The 12,788-nt window shown below is 38.7% G+C and overlaps 1 protein-coding gene across 1 annotated transcript; it reads right to left on the minus strand.

Annotated features, from left to right (window-relative positions):
* Positions 1–4,797: 4,797 nt before the first annotated feature.
* On the minus strand, positions 4,798–9,349 carry LOC118558678 (coxsackievirus and adenovirus receptor-like). Its single transcript, XM_036129187.1, has 3 exons — positions 9,093–9,349; positions 6,690–7,004; positions 4,798–4,853 (listed from the first exon to the last, which is right to left on the minus strand). Exons 1-3 carry the CDS (start codon positions 9,157–9,159, stop codon positions 4,798–4,800), a joined length of 438 nt encoding a protein of 145 aa, XP_035985080.1. The 5' UTR covers positions 9,160–9,349.
* Between the last annotated feature and the right edge of the window lie 3,439 nt (positions 9,350–12,788).

Raw genomic sequence — 12,788 nt, forward strand, 5'->3', positions numbered from 1 at the left:
GTGCAGATGTGTTTATATTATCTGTCAATATAAACACAACTTTTTCTGAAAGGCCCCAGACACTGTAGCACTACTAATCAGATGTATTTCTGTCATCATCTTCTGTCAGATGACTCTGTTTTCTCAGGAAGTGCAGTCTGATCTGTACTTGTAAACGACTTCCTGGTTGTATCTCCAGTTCAGTCGACTGTCAGGTGAACACAAAAGTATTTCTCCTCCACTTTTCTCACAATGGAAATAGTGTTGGACCTTTACTTGTCGGTGGACAACACAGCGATCCTCCACCTCCCTGTACTCAGCTTCTTGTCCATGTCTGATACACCCTACAACCACGGGGGAGTGCTCTTTCATTTCTTTCGCAGCAGTTAACAAATGCTCTATCCTGAATGGGGTTGGGAGACCCGTCAGATATGCAGGCTGATCCAGCTAACCTTTGCAGGAGAGAAGCTGATCTGGAAGTCTCTCTTCAAGCTGTACAGAGGCCTACACAGGGAGCCTAAGGAAACCCTTCTGCTGTGCAGAGTTCCCCACTGTCACCAGGCCAAGCGCAGCCCACTGGAATCTGTGTAAACCTCACCTAGGATTCACAAGGACTGGGGCCAGCCACTTCCTCGCCTTCTGCCCAGACAACCAGCTTCCCCCTAAAGCAACTTCCTCCCACCGGATAACTCTAAGTCAATTGAACGGAGGCAGAGATTTGGCAGAGTAGCAGGGAAAGTAAAATGGTTTACTTTTAATGTGTTTTGCTGTTTTGTTTTTAAGGTTTGACTGAGGTAAAAAATACCGGGAGCTTACAGGCTAAGCTCCCACAAGTAATTTTGAAACAATGCTTAAACACTTTCCATAAGTGTTTTGTACACCGCTGGGATAATAATGTTTGTGTTTTTCAGGTCCGCTCATTACAACAAAATATGATTTAAAAATCTTTTTAAGTTAGTGCCGAATGTCGACTAGCATTAGCCGCTATAAGCCTCTCTAACAACTCGCTAATACCCTAGTTAAACGAAGCTACAGTTTGTTTTAAACAGCTTTTGTTTTGCTCTGCCATCATTCGATAGTGCTCCAAGCGTTAGTACAGCATTAATAGGGAACAATAATGTAATGTAAACCATTAATGTAGATTTAATGGTGTTTTGTGTAACTTAAGGTTAACTCATCAAGCTAATGTAAACAACGGCCACAGAATGCGCCCCGACACGTTATTTCAGGTTGATCGTCGGTCAATGCCTGTGTGTACATCTTTCCTTAGTTTCTGTAATGTTAATTTTGCTTAGTAGTTTAGTTAAGTTTCACTAGTTTAGTAGAGAGGGTTTGTTGATTGAATATGTGTTATGCTTTAAACAGTTCTGGGTTTTTGTATGTGTTTGTTTAGTTACATTCTGCCTGCTTTCCTTTGTTGCTCCCTCTCGCCCACTGTTGACACTAGGGGTCCGTTCTTCGTACGTTGCTTAAAACATCCAAGATCAAATGAGACATCCAAGATGATTTCATCCGGCTAATCATGATCCGGCTAATTGGGTTCTTCGAACACACCTGTTGTTTATTATTAGTATGGCTGGATTGAGTTATCTGAGATAACCGCGCGTTCATGCGTAGCTTTAAAAGGGGAAATGTGTCGATAGTAGAAACAATGATCAGCAATGCTGCTATTGGCTGGTCAGCATGGCCAAAGAACGCGCACAGTTTTTGTCTCAAGCAGAACACAAGCTTTTAATGGAAGGTTATGCCGAATTTGAGTTATTAATTAAAACGACAGGGAACACCTCAAAGTCTGTTAAAGCCAGGAGAGAGGGCTGGAAAAAAGAAGCAGACAAATTACATGCATAAGTGCTGTCCATGTTAGATGTTTCTATCACTTTCTACAGTATGTATTTTTGCATTTTAATAATTTCATTTTTTACTTAGTTCTTTTATGTCAGAGCCTCCACGGGAGCCACTAGAACATGGGGACAAGTAAACGTGAAATACAAGAATATTCTACAAAATGGTAGCCTTTAATTATTATACTGTATTTTAAAAAGCAACTTCTTCCTCTTTTTTAAAAGCCACTGTTAAATGATGTGTTTGTCTGTTTATAACAGCCACCAAGAAATTGGCTGAAAAAAAACAGGTTCTTTTTACTTTTGTTGCATGAGGCATGTTTCACCCTTTCTTTTTCTTTCACAAAATGACACAGTGTGCCATCTGTTCCCTATATAAACGGCTTCTTCAACAAAAACATTAGTATTTTGACCTGAAAAAAACCCACAAATTAAGAGGAGAAATTGAACTCCACAACTTGAAAGAGAAAAAATTGCACTAGAGATCGAGTTGATTCAAAAGGACGTTCAGAGTAAGTTCTAATACACCATTTGACACATAGTATTGCTGACTTTATATAACTATCTCTTATTGCAGAAAAAATGATTTGCTGTCTTGAATGAATGAATGAATAATTGTTTAAATAAAACGACAGGAACAAGCATTATTTGTTTCGTCTTTTATTAAACATTAAAAATGGTGTTCCACAATTCTGTCCAGTCCTCTGCGCTGGCTGGACAGACTTCCCTATCTCCTCCGCTTATAAAGCTGCGATCTAATCCAGTTTACATGAAATAAGCCTGCTCTTGAGCAGGTTTAAGTTTGCGCACATGTTGCTATGACAGCAATTTCAGGATGAGTTTCGAAGAACCAAGCGATCCAAGATCATGCCAAATCGTCAACAATCAAATCCAGCTAACTGAGTTAGCGACATATGAAGAACAGACCTTAGCTCTCTCTCTCTCCTCAGTTTCTCTCTCAGCTCCTTCTCCACACCTGCGTCCAATTCACCAATCTTCCCTGTCTTTGTTCCTGTTCCTCTCCTCACAGTTTTTAGGCTCCTCTCGTTTCTCCCTGCTGGTTTCTTCTGTTCTGCTCCCCACTGCATCAATTGATTCACCTGTTTCAGCTGCACTGCTTCCTGTTGCTACATCTGTGCCCACTGCTGCTGCCTGTCACCTTGCCTCATCGCTTCCTCATGTTCCACCCCAGGTTTATGTTTTGTTTTTTGCTGCTGAGTTCTCCAGTGTTTTTGTAAGTTTTTGGATTTTGTTCATTAATCTCAACCATAACAGCTCGCTGCCTTGGTCTCTCTGGGTTTGGTCCAACCACAAACCTAACCCCCAAACATGACAATATGATTAATTCAGATAAACAACATTCTGTAATGGTGTTCACTGGATGTGGATTTTATTTCTGTTAATAAATTCTTATACTTGAAGAAAGGTTGTCACTCATTTATTCTATATGTGTGCAGAGTTCGCTGTGAAAAGAATGCAGTGCTCGACTCATTCCTTTCAGCTATTGTGCTAATATCAGTTTGGGCAGATATTTACAGGACAGTACCTAACAGACCCAGAGTTATTATTTAGACATTAAATAACTTAAAACATGCGTAATGGCACAACAACTGTTTGCAGCAAGATGCTGCATTTCTTCTGAGTCTGTTATAGAGTGTGATCTCTTCTGCCATCATCTCTGGAGTAATGGGATCAGATCCAGTGACTTAATTATGTCACGATCTACTGTAGGAAAGAAGGCTAGTTCTGTTCTGTTCTGGGGACTCCACTAGAACCTTTGGAGACTGTGCAAAAAAAGGTTAATGAAATATTGAACATCACGGCCGTAATAAGTACTCTCTCTTAATCAGAGTATTTTCAGTCAGAAGCTTCCTCATATCTACTGTACGACAGACCGCTACAGAATATCCTAACCAGTGTCATCACCATCTACAACTCTTTGAAGAAACCTGCATAATATAAGCTACGACATTCGTGATTAATAAAGTATTTTTGTATTGAAATTAAGTAAGACTAGTCATAGACAAAGTTAAGAAGCCAGAGTAGGGTTAAAAAAAATCAAAATCTTTGATGTTCCCCCAGAGCACCATCAAATCCATCATCTTTTGCACACTGAAGTTTTCTGTTATTTTGTCCTATTTGTTGTTTGCTCTACAATAAAAGCAAAATACAATCACCTAAATGCTAAAACCTTAGATACTATTTTCACATCTTTGAAGTAAAAAGAGCTTATTTTTTATAGGCAGAAACATTTCTGTATTATGCAGTACTTGTCCCTGTTTCAGTAATAAAATGACATGATTATCAAAGTCAGACTTCTTCTTAAGCACAGTTATTATACTATCTGATCTCAAATGGTAAACGGCTTGTACTTGTATTGTGCTTTAACTAGTCTTGATGACCTCCAAAGCACTTTACACTACAGTTTTTGTCATTCACCCATTCACACCCTGACGGTGGTGAGCTATGTTAGTAGCTACAGCTGCCCTGGGGCAGACTGACAGAGGTGAGGCTGCCATACACCAGCACCACCGGGCCCTCTGACCACCACCAGCAGGCAATGTGGGTGAAGTGTCTTGCCCAAGGACACAACAACAGAGACATTCAGTGCAGGGGATCAAACCAGCAACCTGCCAATTGCAAGACAAACTCCCTAACCTCTGTGCCACGTCGCCACACACAGCTAAAAATATTTTGTAAACCTTGAACTTGAAAGGGACTTGAATTTGCTCATGTAATTTTAAGATATATACAAACTTGTATTTTATTTAAAACAATAAGGTAGAATTTGTTGTCATTTTAACTTAAAGATGACCATCTCACTACATGAGGAAGACAAATATTTTTCCAGTCCATAGACAAAAGCTGTGCACCCAGAAATCCACTCGGTCATCTCCTGAATGAACTGTGATTGTCACTTTCCTGGTTTGTGAATCATTAAAAAGGAAAACAATTGGGAAGATTGTCGATGACCTCATTAGAAACATGACTCACCAGATGGATCTTCTCCTGATCTGTCCTTTAAGATCTTTTCTGAAAGGAAAAAAAAAGTAACATCACCAGCTGGGAAGTAACATGAAAAAGAAATAATACCATAAATCCCATATTAAAAAAGTTTCTAGGATTTCCTTCTTTCTCCTCAGTAAAGTCAAAATTAAAAATATCCTGTCCAGGATTGATGCTGAAAAACCAGACCATGCATTTGTTACTTAAAGAACTATTGTAAATCTTTATTATCAAGTCTCTCCTCCTGTCTCGTACCCCCTCTTCTGTCAGCCCACTATATGAAAAATGAGCCACTGGTGCAATAAAAACCTTAAAAGAAGTCCAGAAAATGCAGAAAAAAGACTTCAGTTGACCCAAAATGCTGCAGCAAGAGTTCAGATAAAGAGAATTAAAGGGGTATCATGTTTTTCCTATCTATGTTAGCTTCCCTTCACTGACTCAGTGTTAAAATCAAGAATATAATTTAAAATTCTTCTTCCCACATATGAACCCATAATAATCAACCTCCATATCATATATCAGAGCTCTGATTGCCCTGTATGTTCCTAATAGAGCACTTTGCTCTCAGACTGCAGGTCTATTGGTGGTTCCAAAAGTCTAAAAGTAGAATTGGAGGCAGATCCTTTAGTTATCAGGCTCCTCTCCTGTGGAACCAACTCCCAGTTATAGAAGCTAAAGCTGACCTGGTCTTGTGTTTATCTGTGGCACCATCTTGGAGGGGGGTCTTGGCTTTGCTACTGCTGCCAACAACTTCCTGTTATACTTCTATAATAACACACTTGACCCTGTCTTTCAGTGTTTCCCTGTTTTGTGTTTCTGCTCTGTCGTACAAGATAGTCACTCACACTGAACCAGGTTCTGCTGGAGGTTTCTTCCTGCTGAAGGAAAGCTTTCCTCTCCACTGTTGTTACATGCATGCTCAGTATGAGGGATTGCTGCAAAGTCAGCAACACAATGCAAGTAACAATCCACTTTCCGGGAGGAGTGAACGCTGAATGTTATGACTTGATGCAATCTGCTGGGTTTCCTTAGAGACAAAACTTTTACACCAATTTTAATAATAATCTGAACTTGACTGCATTGTTTGGTAACCAGGATCAAATTACTTGGAATCTGTCTGTATGGATGGATTGAGGTTGCCTTTCTTCTGTAAAGTGCCTTGAGATGACATTTGTTGTGAATTTTTACTATACAAATAAACTGAATTTAAACTAAATTAAGTTGATTTTGACAAGGGAACTCTACAAGTTTTTCCTCCTCGCAATTTTTTAACTGTCCTGATTGCTGCAACAAAGAAGCTGCAATCTTTCCTAAAAAGTGTTTTACAGACAAGACTGACCATATCAGCCAGGATGGGGTATTTACATCTTCTTCGAGATCAGGTAGCAAGACTTGCTTATGGCATCAGGTTCAAATAAATAAAGGCAAAACAGTTAAAAATGGTAATTTACGTGAACGCCAAACAATATAATCTAAGAAGCAAAAGAGAGAAAAAGTAGAAAGTGCACCAAGGTCATAATGCATAACAATAATATTTTCTAACTAAAAATAAATGACTGATAATTGTAGATATTGTTTCTTTTACATGTGTAGATTGCTCTATGTGCTTCAGTTCTTGATTGCCTTGTAAGATGTTTTTCAGCACAAATTTTTGCTCCAGAAAGGCTTCCTATAAAATGTAGTTTGCTTTTTGTAGAACTTATTCTGGAGTCAGTATTACAATATAAATCCACAATTGAATGTTCTTTTCACGCAAAAGCAATTTGACTTGAGTACTGGGTTTATTTTAATCATTATTAATAAATCATTAATAAACAATAAATAATAAATTAATTATTCATAAGTTTTGCATAAAACACTCACCAACAGTAAGCACAATCTTGTTAAGTCCTGCTGGAAGAATTCCTCCTGGGTTACTATACTTGCAGTCGTAACTTCCACTATCTGACACTTCTGCTTTATTGATTTTTATCGAGGCATTTCCGGACTTTAGCTCATCTGGAAAATGAGAGACCCGATCTCTAAACTGCTGATCTTGTCTTGTAACGCGGCCATTTTGCACAATATATATTTCCTTGTTATCTTTTATCCATTCAATGCTCTTATCTGTAAGTGTTGTGCCCAAATAACAAGGTAGGATGACATTGTCATCTTCTTTGGTGGTAACCTTGGCAACACCTGAAAAACAAAGAGAATCATCATTAGAAGTGTTCACACATTCACCAAAGTTAGTCAGAAACAGAAGTTTGATAGTATTTAACAGAAAATAACATGCCCTTCAGTATATTTATTCCATATTAAGTGTGTGCTATGTCTTTTTTTTTTACAGTTGTGTGGGAATTCTCACAAACACTAATCTGGGGAGGTTTCTCAAATTTATTAAAGTGGGTGTTTTTACTGCCCCCAAGCGTCCATGGGTTAACATTACTGCAGGTTTAACACTAACTAGGAAGAAAAATATTTATATTTTCAGGTTCCTGTAGTAGTTTGTTTGACAAATATAATTTATTACACAATCTGTCTGCCACCAACATAAACCATAAAAACTGATTTTACAACTTTGCTGGAACTAAATAAATGCTGGAGATAAGAACATCTATAAACTGAATTAAGTAAAAGTTTATATTTGTGTTCACATTTGTTTCCTCATTTATTTCAATAATAATTTAATAACAAAATGATTATATACTTTATTTTACTTTAAGCTTTAAAGTAGATGCAAAGAGATTCAACCTGTTCCTTTCTGCTTTCTTCAGGTAAGCAGACAAACGCTTTCCACCATCAGGGTTAACTAAAAACAAACAGACTGAGATCCTTTAAAGTTTTAGTTCTGTAAAAATAAAGAACCTAGACCTCTTATTCTGGACAAATATGTAGAACCATGGACATTATGTATGTGGACGCCTCATTACGTGCTGGAGCACATGCTGAGTCGCCACCATATTGGATGGGTCTCCTACTCTAGGCTGGCATAGGAACCATCAGGAGTAAACCAAGAGGGAGCATTTTCTGCAGTTTATGGTTGCAATAACCGGGGATAAATATTTAAAGTAGATCGCATGGTGCAGATCACCATTTTGGGCTGAGATATGTTCTGAAAATGAAATTTATTTGGTGAGAACAATGCAGAAACCTAATAGATGGACTATAATTTTATGCATATTATTTTGTTTTCTCTGTATTTCACAAACTAAGGCTGAATCATGTTGCCAAATTAAGTACCCTGGAGTTAAAGAGTGCCAACACATGTAAGAATCTTTGCAAAACAGTTATTTTTCTAAGGGTCTTAAGCACCAGTCCTGGTTGCAAGCAGGGTAGTGTGGAATGACCTGGACATTTTAAAGAACACTTTCCCAGGCCTGTAGAAAAACTGTGTGTATACATGTCTGCATGCAGAGCACGCAGAAATATGAAGAAATCACCATTGGTGTGTAGAGAAGGCTCAGGATAGTGTGTGTGAGAGGTTGAAATAAATTCAAATGAAATGGTTTTTTTATTTAAATATAAAATGTAGTAATGTTTACATTTATTCATCTGTAATACCCTTGTTTATGTCCCTTTGTTTATGAGCATAAAGTAAAGTATTTCAGTATGAAAGCGCATATATATTTGCATATTCAATAATATGCCATTACCACATGTCTGTCTTTTTTTTTTTCAATAGCCAAAGCCATACATTTATGATATATGTTGTTTAAACAACGTATTTCAGCATTAAAACATATTTTTCATGAGTGACAGCGTCATATGTCATAACCACATCTCTGCTGTTTGGAGCCGACGCTGATACGTCGGCTCTAGTAGGCAGCGCTAGTCCATGGGGCGTCTACCATTCCTCCGGCGTCTACCAGCCCTACGTCACTAGCAGCGCACATCCTCCTCACCTCAAGTTCTCTGCTGCGACACAAATGATCCAACATCCTAACTCCACAAAACGCAAACTCTACTTTACAAGCATGTTAGAAAAACAGGAGTATGGGGGCAGATAGACGTAAATCGTTCCTAGCATCTCTCAGCTGTGAAGGATGGTGCAGCATTAAAACGATCTAGACCACGACTAGACGAAGGAGTGGCGACTGTTTCCGTTATTTCTGCGGCAAATAAGAAGGTCCAGAATTTTACATTCAAGCAGATGATTTATTTAAATTTGACACGGATTATTTAACGAAGGATGTTCAGTATTACTAATAGATATCCGAATAGGCCTCTATATATAATCCGCATTTACTAATAAATACATTTATAAAATAAGCCTCTTTCTCTTACCGTTTCCATCAACAACAGTTGTTCCACTAAACACCAGAAAGCAGGTCAGCAGTAAAATAAACTCCATAGCTGCTCTAATCTGCCGCTTATCGTTTCACCCACAGCCTGTTCTGTAAAACCCCGTGGAGCCTCTCCTCTCAGTCTAACTGAACAATCTTCAATTCTTCAACTTTCAGTTTCTGTTGAGATATAAAAACCCTCCCTTCCGGTGTTCTGCCACAGTGTTGAGCTTGCTCAGGGTCTCTCGCAACATTTACATAATAAAATTCAGCCAGTCAAACAACATAGGCTTAGGAACCGGGGGGCCGTGTCCCCCCTCAATATTGGAGGCAGTCACATTTGTCCCCCTCAATAAGTTCACCGCGGCGCGGAGGAGAAAAATACTTGATTTTGAAATCTTTATTTTACATGCTTTTGTTTTGAAAGCGCACTGGCTCCCCCTCCCTTTGCTGGGTGTTTGGCAGATGCGGGAGGCTGCGCTGCCAGGAACAGTCTGACCAGAGACCTCAGAACCAGGCGAAAGACTCTGCAGGGAATGCTGCATGGAGGATGGCTGGTTTAAATCATCTTGTGGTTAGTTGGCACCCCTTGACACTTGACACTGCCTCTCTCCCTCCCCAGTTCAGGACCTACAGCTACACCATGTAGCATCTCCAGACCTTCTGCGTTACATTAATGCACCGTCTACTGTGTATATATATATATATATATATATATATATATATATATATATATATATATATATATATATATATATATATATATATATCCCCTGGCCCCAGTCAATCATAAATGAGAATGTGACAAAGAAACCAATCACAGAGCAGTGAGCTGATGCAAACTCAGCCAATAGCTGTAAGACTCAGACGGAGTAGGAGGAAGGTGGGGGATCCTAACGCTTCTATACTTTTCCTATCTGGGATAGCAAACTCGCTTCATTTGCCAAACCATAAACATTTACACATTCAAACATTGACGTTCTTATCTAGGAATTTCACCAGATTAAAAGCAAACTAACTAACTAACAAAAAAAAAAAAAAAAAAACATCTTTATAACACATCCCAGTAGATCATTGGTGGACAGGTGTGACAAAGTTAAATTTGGTAGCAACTTACAAACTTACTTCAACAAGCATTTAAAAACAAGAAAAACAAATCACAAACAGGTGATTCTACAGCTCTCTGTTCAAACGCTGCACATAGTGCTACACTGACAATATAGGTCTACTTAAATCTAACGTGCATAATTTGGGCCCAATCTTATTTCAAGCCAGGTGTTTGCTCTTGAGGGCCTTGGTCTTATTTGACATCTTTGAAGCATCCAGTTCTAACATAAGTTTAGAAAAACCTCAGAGGTGTAGCTGAGCTAATTAAGATTCAGAGCGTAGTTCAAGCTGAGGAGGATGGAGCCTTTGTCCCAGCAATAGTTTTGAGTCATCTGATGATTTCCACACCTTGATAATAATTCCAGTGTCTTTGGGTCCATCACATGTTGAAACAGCGTTTGTGATTCCAGTGATGACCTCTGCTAGCTGCTGGAGTTCTTCCAGGTTATCAGAGTCCTGAAACTTGAAGCTTTATTCAGTGTCACAGTATATCTAGTCATAAAATACACTGTAGCCATATAACACCCCAAGAACAGCTGAAACAATTGCAATATCAAGTAGAAGTTTAGTATTTTTTCACTCATTTCACAAGGTTAATTTATTTTATAGATGAATTACACATTGAGTGAAATATATCAAGCCTTTTTCTTGTAACTGGTCTCTTATCTTTAAGCTCAGCATGATATCTTAGCGAATGCAGATGGTGCAAAGTGTTTTAGGTCACTGAGCGTGGCCAACAGAGGAGATAAACATTACTTGTAAGTGTAAATATGGCTTATTGCTTTTAAAATTAAAATTTCACATCTAGTTGTTGCTGTGTAACACCCACTTTATAAAGTAGCAGTCAACATGTGCTGCTTGCATTTTATTTTGCTGCTCTGAAGTATGGAAAATAGAATGAAAACAGCTCGATAATTATCTTCTCAGCTTATAAGAGGGAAGTACATTTATCTCCATCTGACAGCTTCTTACGTCTCCACCAACCACTCCCACCATGTATCTGTTAAAACAGGAAACGCTGCATGCTGAAAGAAAACATCGTGGGGACTGGGGCCGAAGGGGAAATGAGAAATTGAAGGATGTGAAAGCAGATTTCCTGTTGCATTCATAGAAATCAACTTAGTAAAAAATACCCGTCAAATAAAAAGCAGCAAGCCCTTTCAGCTTTACACAGTGCATTGCTATTTTGTTACAAACAAGCATAACTAGGAAAAATAAGCAGAATTGGTTTGACCAGAATTCAAGACCCAAGGAGTTCACTAAGACAGTTTATTAAGACAGAGGAAAAGGCTGTAACCTCAGTTAAGATGGGAGGATTTTCACAAGTCAAATATGCTGATGGGAAAAAACATTGTAAATGTTAACCGCTCCATTTTATGCATATAAAAAATAAGTGGTACAAATCCTATTTCTGGCTGCCCTTCCATCCTGAGAGGATTGTGTAGTCACTAAACTGTGTGGCCAGGATGTTGTTCTGCTCCTAGTTGAATATTTTAAAGAACTACAATATCACAGTGATGTCCCAAACCTTCTCTGTGGTGCCCCTCAGCTTACACAGGAACTGAAACAGGGTTCTAAGAATGTTCTTCTAAACCTGGACACCAGTCCTGCAATGGGCCTCAATAACACACTGTTGGGATAATAAGGCATCAGTGGAGAGGACAAAACTCTGTCCTTCAGCAGGTATCGGTAAAATCCTCATATTATTATAGTGGATAACTTTCTTACCTCTGTAGTTTATCAGAGTTTGTACTTTGTGTTTCTGTGTTGCCCTGTGATGGACTGGTGAAAGGTGTAAGGTTTCACCAACTCTTGCCCAATGACTTTCAGGAAACAATGCCAAATAAGGAAATAAAGAGAACAGGAGTAAAATAACCACAAGTGTTGAAATTAAGATGAAAATCTAACATCGTACCACATGAAGCTGCCAGCAAAGGACCATAAAAACAAAGGTTCTGACCTCCTTCAGAGTCCCTTAGAGCAGAACTAACATGAATCATTTGTAATGTGAGCTAAAAGCAGTGGTGGTTTCTTTTGAGGAGACTGGGATTGTGAATCCTAGTTTTTAAGAAAAAAAAAAGGAAATATTCAGAATTTGTTTTGCAGTTGTTTCTCTGTCAGTATTTTCTTTTTTAGTTTTAGGTAAAGTTACAACAGGGATAACAGCAGCATTGAGCGGATTGTCAAGCGAAATTCATTTAAGAATTTGGGGGAAGCTTCACAAGGAGTGGATTGAAGCTGGAGTCGGCACATCCAGAGCCTCCATATAAATCCTACACCTGGGATACAAACGTTGCCTGCCTGGTTTCAAGCCACTCCTAAACCAGAGACAACGCGGGAAACTTCTTTCCTCAGCGACTAAAAACTAGAAAAGGTTATTCTTGTTCCACTCAGATCATCTCCTGAATGAAACTAACACTTTGACTGTTTTCACTTCCCCGTGATCACTTGGCTTTCCTGTGAGCTTTCTAAAAAAAAAAAAGTTGAGCGTTGTTCTGAGAAGATGAGAACAGAATAAATAAAAAAAACTCTGACTTCTTCCTCAGGTGGGCGAGTCTGGTCAAAAACAGGGTTAAGCAAAAAACCCTAC

Source organism: Fundulus heteroclitus, unplaced genomic scaffold, assembly GCF_011125445.2.
Source record: "Fundulus heteroclitus isolate FHET01 unplaced genomic scaffold, MU-UCD_Fhet_4.1 scaffold_145, whole genome shotgun sequence".
NCBI classification, from domain to species: Eukaryota; Metazoa; Chordata; class Actinopteri; order Cyprinodontiformes; family Fundulidae; genus Fundulus; species Fundulus heteroclitus.